At 45.9% G+C, this 10,000-nt stretch overlaps 2 protein-coding genes across 2 annotated transcripts in view; both read right to left on the bottom strand.

Moving 5' to 3' along the window:
* The window catches only part of LOC113525738 (dihydropyridine-sensitive L-type skeletal muscle calcium channel subunit alpha-1), a 257,951-nt gene that overhangs the window by 79,912 nt on the left and 168,039 nt on the right, over positions 1–10,000 (bottom strand). The window lies entirely within an intron of this gene.
* btg2 (B-cell translocation gene 2) overlaps positions 6,509–10,000 on the bottom strand; it is a 3,803-nt gene continuing 311 nt past the window's right edge. The window contains exons 1-2 of the mRNA XM_026912036.3: positions 9,890–10,000; positions 6,509–7,987 (exon numbers count right to left, since the gene is read on the bottom strand). The exon at positions 9,890–10,000 is cut by the window's right edge and continues 311 nt beyond it. Of these exons, the coding sequence (XP_026767837.1) occupies positions 7,626–7,987; positions 9,890–10,000 (473 nt within the window). The 3' untranslated portion in view covers positions 6,509–7,625. The remainder of the gene's footprint in view (positions 7,988–9,889) is intronic.

The following is a 10,000-nucleotide window of genomic DNA, read 5'->3' as shown; positions in this document are numbered from 1 at the left end:
GGTCAGAGCTCAGGGTTAGGCAGATAGAGAGCCCCTGGAACAGAGAGGGTTAAGAGCCTTACTCAAGGGCCCAACAGGGGCAGCTTGGTAGTGCTGGGGCTTGAACCCCCAACCTGCTAATCAGAAACCCACAGCCTTAACCGCTGAACCACCACCGAACCACCAAACCACCGCTGAACCACCGCTGAACCACCACTGAACAACCACCAAACCACCGCAGCACCGATCAAGGGCACAATGTTCTACGATTGTCTTTGTGGTGTCGGTGCGGTGTGAGTGTAGTGTGCTGTGTGTTATATGTGAGAGAGTTGATAGTCGCATGGCATCGGGGTAGAAGCTGTCTCTGAGTGTTGAGGTGTGTGTGCTGATATGTGTTGAGGTGTGTGCTGATATGTGTTGAGGTGTGTGTGCTGATATGTGTTGAGGTGTGTGTGCTGATATGTGTTGAGGTGTGTGCTGATATGTGTTGAGGTGTGTGTGCTGATATGTGTTGAGGTGTGTGTGCTGATATGTGTTGAGGTGTGTGCTGATATGTGTTGAGGTGTGTGTGCTGATATGTGTTGAGGTGTGTGCTGATATGTGTTGAGGTGTGTGTGCTGATATGTGTTGAGGTGTGTGTGCTGATATGTGTTGAGGTGTGTGCTGATATGTGTTGAGGTGTGTGTGCTGATATGTGTTGAGGTGTGTGTGCTGTGTGTTGAGGTGTGTGTGCTGATATGTGTTGAGGTGTGTGTGCTGATATGTGTTGAGGTGTGTGTGCTGATATGTGTTGAGGTGTGTGCTGATATGTGTTGAGGTGTGTGTGCTGATATGTGTTGAGGTGTGTGCTGATATGTGTTGAGGTGTGTGTGCTGATATGTGTTGAGGTGTGTGCTGATATGTGTTGAGGTGTGTGCTGATATGTGTTGAGGTGTGTGTGCTGATATGTGTTGAGGTGTGTGTGCTGATATGTGTTGAGGTGTGTGTGCTGATATGTGTTGAGGTGTGTGTGCTGATATGTGTTGAGGTGTGTGCTGATATGTGTTGAGGTGTGTGCTGATATGTGTTGAGGTGTGTGTGCTGATATGTGTTGAGGTGTGTGTGCTGTGTGTTGATGGATCTGAGTCTTTTACCAGAGGGCAGAGAGGAGAAAAGTGCATGTGCTGCAGTCTTTCATGACGCGACTCGCCTTTCTGACACAGCGTGTGGAGTAAACGTCCTGTACGGCAGAGAGCTGTGTGCCTGTGATGTTTTTGTGTCTGTGGTTCTCTGGTGATCGAACCCAAGAAACAGAACAACATACAGCATTAACACCAAACACACATCTGCGTTTCAGTTTCTGTAGTAAACTAGACGATGTGTGAGTGTAAAATAACTTCCACAGCCAGCAGTTTGAGACACAGCAGAAGCGCTGCAAAGAGGAGAGTAAACACTGCGAGAGGATGTGTGTGTGTGTGTGTGTGTGTTATCTCTGTTATCTCCAGCCGGGAGAGCAGGGAGGGGTGAGTTAAACTAGATTCAGATGAAGTGAAGCCCTCAGGGCACACACACACACACACACACACACACACACACACACACACGCTTTAAACCAAAAGAGGACACAGAACTCTGTTTTCAGTGTTTGTCTACCGTGTGTGTGTGTGTGTGTGTGAGAAGGTTAACATGATCAGACACGCAGCTGAGGAGGTTGTTTGGTCAGTGTGACCAAAAGAACAGTGTGTGTGTGTGTGTGTGTGTGTGTGTGAGTGAGAGACACTTTACTATGCCTTTATGTCTCCTCCACAAACACACACTCAGCTCAGGTTGCTCTCAACCCCCCTCAGTGCACACACACACACACACACACTCAGCTGTTGTGTTTGAGGGTTTAGCAGCTGCTGCGGGTGTCGCCTCCACAACAATAAGAGCTTTGTGAAGTAGAGGAAAGGCGGAGGGTGTGTGTGTGTGTGTGTGTGTGTGTGTGTGTGTTACGGGAAAGACAGACTGAGAACTCAGAGTCAATAAAGATTACTACTCAATCCCTAAACCCTAAACCTCCTAACACTCGTTCACTCCACTGATGTTGATGGTCCCTACACCGAGTGCACTTCCTTTCGAAGGAGTTGTTTTTACTTTTTCACTCGTTCAGATGTTTCTTCTTTTCAGTCTTCCAGCTCTCAGGAGTTCCTGTGCACTCTTTTCACGGTTTTTACACACCAGTGTTACACTTCACCAGGGCCACTACTTACGCTCAACAAATTTATACTATAATTTGTCAGGTTTCTCAATTCTGACATTTTAACACCTGAGCGCACACGCACACACACACACACACACACATACACACGCACACACACACACATATACACACACACACATACACACACACAGCATTTACTGACAATAAAGATTCATTTGCAACTTTCATGAAAGTGTGTTTGAATATGTGAGAGGATTTTTCCCGTAAGAGTAGGTGTGTGTGTGTGTGTGTGTGTGTGTGTGTGCAGTGTGCGATGGCATGTACACGAAGTGCTTAAATGTTTAGAAACTAAAATAAACACCGCCAACACGGCCATTTTGTGTGTGTGTGTGTGTGTGTGTGTGAGAGAGAGAGCTCAAGACAGCAGGAGCAGAGCCACCTTTTGTCATGAAACCTCAATTTCTAAACACACACACACACACACAGAGGTGTAATGGGTAGCCCACAGAGGAAGGAAACTTCGTTCACACACACACACACACACACACACACACACTACGGCTCAGTGTTCGTTTCCTGACTAAACACTCCTTTATGTGAATTTCCAGTGAGTGGGTTTTGTTGCTAATTACAGACATCATTCTACCCTCTGTGAGTGTGTGTGTGTCTGTGTGTGTTTGTGTGTGTCTGTGTCTGTGTGTGTGTCTGTGTGTGTCTGTGTGTGTCTGTGTGTGTGTGTGTGTCTGTGTGTGTTTGTGTGTGTCTGTGTCTGTGTGTGTGTCTGTGTGTGTTTGTGTGTGTGTGTCTGTGTGTGTGTCTGTGTGTGTTTGTGTGTGTCTGTGTCTGTGTGTGTTTGTGTGTGTCTGTGTCTGTGTGTGTGTGTGTCTGTGTGTGTGTTTCCGGGTGACTTTTCTGTCACCCAAGCACACAGGTTGGGTTTCAAATCAGCTAAACACTGAGGCTAACGGTTTAGCTAGAACTATAGTCCAGTGTAAACACATGAACAGCGTAGCGTGCTAAATATGGCTAACATATGACTCTCACTGATGGAGCCCCGACAGGGTATAAGGACAGAACCGCCTTCTCGCTAACTCAGAGGAAGCGACATTCCAGCGCTGAAGCGGAAACCACCACCTCGTACAAACTCCTCCTTCTTCACAACAAATAAAATCCTACCATTTACTTACCACGTGCAGGAAATCCCCGAGTCAGAAACACATCAAAACCACGTTAATGCTAACGAGCTGCTAACGTAGAGCTCCTGCAAGTGACGAACTAAAACATTAAAATGCCTACAGTTCTGTATTTTTTTAGATACAGAATCATATCAGTGTGAGTAAAAGACACGTACAAAAAAACTGAAACGCTGATTTTGACTTCAGTGGCACATCGAGAAAAAACTCCAGCTAACATGACACTGTTATTCCACTTAGCATCAGACGCTAACAGAGCTAGCATGAGTTCTGTTCGAACCGTAAACATGAACAGCGTGTCACTGTGGAGCTGCTGGGGAACCTTTAAAACACGGTGACACACGAGTCTGAAGCGAGACGAGCAACCAAATGGCCACAACAGCGCTCTACCCCCGCCTTTACACACACACACTCACACACACGCTCACACACACACACACACACACACACACACACTCACACTCACTTCCTCCCTCCTCTGGGGGGTTGGGGGTCAATTCACACTGAGCAGAATCTGAGAAAACCCTGATGGCTCCATCCGTCTGCATGAGGGTCGTCACACACACACACACACACACACACACACACAGAGTAATCCGATGAAAGGTGGGTGAAACTCTTTTACAATATGTGTGACCTTTGACCCTTCAGCTGCTGAAGCCAATCAGAGCGTGTTTGTGTTTGTTGCTGGCGTGTGATTGGCTGCTCGCTGTATCCAGGCAGATCTGCGGAGTTTCTACTCACGGTCTCACACCTCGCGCTGATAAGCGTCTGGGGCGTGTGTGTGTGTGTGTGTGTGTGTGTGTGTGTGTGAGGTCACGCTGTTAGAGACTGAAGCCAAGCAGACGGAATAGTTTGGGATTTTTCAGATTTTCTCCACAAAGACAAGGTTGGATATGATGTAATAAAAAAGAACATATAATACAATAATATATAAGCCCCACCCCCTGAAAAGCTCTGTCATGTTAACTCCGCCCACCACTGTAGCTCGCTAACGTGCTGAAACGCTATTTCAGTTTTATCTGTGAGGAATAAATCACTCAGGTGTGCTGTTAGAGGAAATTAATCAAAGATGGAGTGGTGTGATGAAGTGGAGTTACTGTTCGATTTTCCTCTAACGGTTACCAACAATTATAGTTCTTTATTTAAAAAATAACACACCATACTTTTTATCTGTTTATAGTTACACTGAATGTTCAGGAAACGATTGAGTTCCTGTTGTCACTTACGTTATAGCAGCTATAAACACTCGTTCCCTCACCAGCCTCTTTATTCTCTCTCCACAAAGAAGTGTAAACTCCTCTGTCCTGAAGAAGACGGAAAACTTTACCTCTGACTGTTACAAAGCGCTGACACTGGAGACTCCTTCCATACATGTTAAAAATGTCTCTCACAGAAAACTTCACCATATCAACATTTACACACGTTTTTAAAATCCATTTATGTGGCACGTTCGCTGTACACGTCCCTGTGAATGAGCTGTTACTATGGAAACGATAACGTATTAGAACGAGTGCGTTAATATAAACCTGCACTACTGTAAACACCTGACGACCAATCAGAATCCAGAACTCAGCAGCGCTGTGGCGTATAACATTAGTTACATAAATCTATATTTAATTATAGTTGTGTGTGTGTGTGTGTGTGTGTGTGTGTGTTACATTTCTCGGCCTCAGTAAAGACAGAAGCGTAGCCAGATTGAGCAGAGGGACGCGAGTTACAGATGTTGTTATCGCAGCATGTGGTGTTCGTAATTCAGTCTGGTCCTGATTAGCACATTCGCTAAAGCTAACGCTCTCTCTCTCTCTCTCGCTCGCTCGCTCCTCACTTCCTGTAACAGCGAGAGCCGAAATATTACACTTCAGATGTCATTTAGATGGAAATTAATGTCTCCCTGTCTCTCTCGCTCTGTCTCTTCCCTTAAACACACCACCATCTGTCACATCTCCTCCTCTATCCAGTCACCCTCAACCCACACACACACACACACACACACACACACACACACACAGAGGCTGGGTCTGTGGCTTGAGGAGCTTCATAGTGAGCATTCTTATGGAAATGACCTCCTGCTAGGCTGTGTGTGTGTGTGTGTGTTTGAATAGGAAGTCTGAGCACCATTGTGCCATCTGCTCACCACACACACACACACACACACACACACACACACAGACGCTATAAAAGCTCTTTAGAAAGGAAACTCATTATTGTTACCACTGTAAAGCTTTTCATTCTCATTCCTTTCTTTTCTTTTCATTCCTTCTTCCTTAAAATCACATTTCAGTTTTTTTTAATCTTCTGTTTGTTCTTAATCTGAAATGTTTTCGATTTTCAGCTGTAGCTCATGATTCAGTCATTTAAACTGCAGCATTAACACTAACGCTATGGTTCAGGAGGATGTTAACACTGTGTGTGTTTGTGTAGAAGTGACGTCATCAACTGCTGTTTCAGAGATATAAGCTGGTTGCCATGGTGACAACAAACACTGAAGTGACTTCTAAACTACACACACCTCACACACACAGTAGGTGTGTCTCAAACATGCCCAGACATATACGCACGTACGCGTGTGTGTGAGAGAAAGAGAGAAGATAAGCTGCTGTGACTGGTAGCCATTAGCGCAGCTGACACACACACACACACACACACAACAGCACAACACATTAAAACGTCAGGATAACTAGTGACTCACAGGAATGCTGTTTTTTTTTTTTTTTTTTAAGCTTGATTGCTATGCTAATTTTAAATCATAGTGTGTAAGTGTTCATTGTAGCTATTAACGTTAGTAAATTAGCGGAATTCACATTTTGATCTTGTTTTATTTTACTCACTGACGCTAGCCCATGGATTAGCCTGTTTACTGTAACGCTAAAGTCTGGGGCTGATGAGGACGCTAATCTCACAATCACAGTTAAGCTGTAAGCTAGCACTACACACGAAATGGAATTATAGGACGTGTAGAGCGATAGATAAATAAATGAACAGGAGCGAGGACAGAACCCTGTGGGACACCATGAGACATTTCTACGCTGATCTTCACATCCGTCCTTCAGGAACCAACCTGAAATCATCTGAAGCACATGTTTTTGTTTTTTTTTTTTATATATAAACACACTAAAATGGTAAAACTGAAGAATGACATGAGGACAGAAAATCATTTATAAACTTTTATTGCAATACAAAAATCACAAAACTGTACAGTTCTCTATATTATGCACAAATCCTTTTAAAAAAAAAGTACAATAAAAGCATACGGTGCTTCAAATAGCTTACAAACTACAGTTTCTCCGTCTAAACCCAGTAAACACAGAGCTGCTCAACAGCCCAGAGAGAGAGAGAGAGAGAATGCTACAGAAGACGAGTGCGAGAAGGGCACGGTTACTTTTCCACTGAGGTTCATTCCATGACATTCGCGAGGAGGAGGAGAAGGAGGAGATATTTTTGGAACACACTTCATATTGCACACTAAGACTCGAGTTTGGCAGAAACGTTCAGTGTTTTTAAGGCAGCAGAAATCATTTGAAACCCTTTAATCAGCTGTTCTGTGCAATAATAATAATAATAACAATAATTATAAAAATAATGCCAGTAATAAGAGATGGCGCTACTGAGCACCGTCTCGCACCCGAGCTCTGATGTTCGTGCAAGACTACCACCACCATGTTTCACATATTTAACACACGGGTCGCGTATCAGTGCGAGAGGCATGTGCCGATCATCACTCACATGACACGAGTCATCGTTTTCACCCTCCCTGAGGAGGCGCCCTAGGCAGGCAGCATATTCGGGCATTTCCCATTGAGGTTGAATCCTGAACTGTCGCATACGTGATATAACGCAACTCGCTGATATAACGAGTCACATCGCAAACACTCGGCGCGTGATAACGGGAATACCGTCGGCATCTTTACATTCCACACGGGAGGAGGTTCCCTACGTAGGCAGCACTTTGTGGCAGATCGAGTCGAAATGAACGAGACACAACAGAGGCTCCTTTGCAGCTACAGGATGTTTTCTTCACACAATATGGTGATATCATAAAAATCGCGATACACCAGTATCGCAGGATACGGAGCGAGTATCGGCACACGCCTACAGTGCAAGTGGAGGAAGCGTCCAGTCGCAGGGACACGAGGCAGTGCTTTAGACTATAAAAATAAAGGGTTTAAAGAGTAAACAGAAGAAAAAATAAAAAAAAAAACATGTCAAGAAATGGAAAGTCTCAGGAAAGTTAACCCGTCCTGCGCACAGCGGCGTGTCCTGGCGTCCGCTCAGCTCGACACGGTCATGAGGTAGTGTTTAGGAGGACTCGTCCTGCCGCTCATCATGAAGCCGTTCTTGCAGCTCAGAGGGTCGAACGGCGACAGCGAGGACGAAGCGGGACCGGACGCGGGAGGCTCGGCCTCGTATAGGACGCAGATGGAGCCGTCCTCGCCGATCCTGTAGGACACCTCGTAGGGGTCGATCCACAGCGTGAGCTCTCGCGGGAGCAGGGAGAAGAGCCGCTCCGCGCTCAGGCCCACCCGACTCGCCGCCCCGCCGATCAGAGGGTCCATCTCATGGTTGATCCGGATGCAGCGGTAACCGGAACCTTTCTGAGGCCTGTCCGGGAACCAGTGGTGTCTGTAGCGATCTAGAGGAAGAAGACAAAGAGATAACGTGAGAAAGGAGAATGGGAGAGACACTGAGGGGGGAGTCTGGGGTGAAAAAGTGTGAGGGGAAAAAAAAAAGGTTACTTAAGACACTGGTGAAAGAGTGAAGCGCCTGAATACTCTGGCACACGGTTCGAGCTAACACTAGTGTGTGTGTGTGTGTGTGTGTGTGTGTGCGGTCTGAGCTAGACAGCGTGGAACAGAGAACTGAGACACGGACCACTGCAGGAGACAGAAACAAACCCACAGCGAGGGAACACACTAACTACATCCTGTAACCGTGTGGAAGAACTGAATAAAGCGATAGAGAAGAAAAAGCGAGTGAAACTCTAAACTCTGGAGGTGTAAAGGCAGTTTCAGGGCAGAATGTTCTCCAGCTGCTGCACAAGAACAGGAACACACACACACACACACACACATCTGTATTCAATCTAATACAAAGACCCAGAAATTTGCATATAGAGATAAATGTGTGTGTGTGTGTGTGTGTGTGTGTGAGTGAGAGAGTGAGTGTGTAATGTGTGTAGTAGTTATCTGAGAATGTGTGGGTGAGAGTGTGTGTAATAGTTACCTTAAAGTGTGTGTGTGTGAGAGAGAAAGAAGGAAAGAGTGTGTAATAATTAGTTGAGAGAACTTGTGTGTGTGTGTGTGTGTGTGTGTGTGTGTGTGTGTGTGTGTGTGTGTGTGTGTGTGTATACCTGAGAGCGCTTGCTGGAGACAGTCTCTGAAGACCTGCAGCTGTGTGTGAATGTGTGTATGAGTGTAAGGGTGTGTGTGTGTGTGTATATGAGTGTAAGGGTGTGTGTGTGTGTATGAGTGTATGTGAATGAGGTGTGTGTGTGTGTATGAGTGTATGAGTGTGTGTGAATGAGGTGTGTGTGTGTGTGTATGAGTGTATGAGTGTGTGTGTGTGTGTGTGTGTGTGTATGAGTGTATGTGAATGAGGTGTGTGTGTGTGTATGAGTGTATGAGTGTGTGTGAATGAGGTGTGTGTGTGTGTGTGTATGAGTGTATGAGTGTGTGTGTGTGTGTGTGTGTGTGTGTGTGTGTGAGTGTGTGAGTGTGTGTGTATGAGTGTATGAGTGTGTGTGTGTGTGTGTGTGTGTGTGTGTGTGAGTGTGTGAGTGTGTGTGTGTGTGTGTATGAGTGTATGAGTGTGTGTGTGTGTGTGTGTGTGTGTGTGTGAGTGTGTGAGTGTGTGTGTACCTGAGAGCGCTTGCTGGAGACAGTCTCTGAAGACCTGCAGCTGTGTGTGTATGTGTGTATGAGTGTAAGGGTGTGTGTGTGTGTGTGTGTGTGTATGAGTGTGTGTGTGTACCTGAGAGCGCTTGCTGGAGACAGTCTCTGAAGACCTGCAGCTGTGTGTGAATGAGGTGTGTGTGTGTGTGTATATATGAGTGTAAGGGTGTGTGTGTGTGTATATGAGTGTATGAGTGTGTGTGTGTGTGTGTGTGTGTGTGTGTGTGTGTGTGTGTGTGTACCTGAGAGCGCTTGCTGGAGACAGTCTCTGAAGACCTGCAGCTGTGTGTGAATGAGGTGTGTGTGTGTGTATATATGAGTGTAAGGGTGTGTGTGTGTGTATGAGTGTATGAGTGTGTGTGTGTGTGTGTGTGTGTGTGAGTGTGTGTGTGTACCTGAGAGCGCTTGCTGGAGACAGTCTCTGAAGACCTGCAGCTGTGTGTGAATGAGGTGTTTGTGTGTGTATATGAGTGTAAGGGTGTGTATGTGTGTATGAGTGTATGAGTGTGTGTGTGTGTGTGTGTGTGAGTGTATGAGTGTGTGTGTGTGTGTGTATGTGTGTATGAGTGTAAGGGTGTGTGTGTGTGTGTGTGTGTGTGTATGAGTGTAAGGGTGTGTGTGAGTGTGTGAGTGTGTGTGTGTACCTGAGAGCGCTTGCTGGAGACAGTCTCTGAAGACCTGCAGCTGTGTGTCCGGGAGGAAGCCGCTGTTCCGGATCATTCTGACCAGAAAGCTCACTGCTGCTTTAATCTCAG

Source organism: Pangasianodon hypophthalmus, chromosome 20 (genome assembly GCF_027358585.1).
Source record: "Pangasianodon hypophthalmus isolate fPanHyp1 chromosome 20, fPanHyp1.pri, whole genome shotgun sequence".
In the NCBI taxonomy this organism is placed as follows: Eukaryota; Metazoa; Chordata; class Actinopteri; order Siluriformes; family Pangasiidae; genus Pangasianodon; species Pangasianodon hypophthalmus.
Note: the sequence above shows the minus strand (reverse complement) of the source record. Positions and strands in the feature narration are given on the sequence as shown.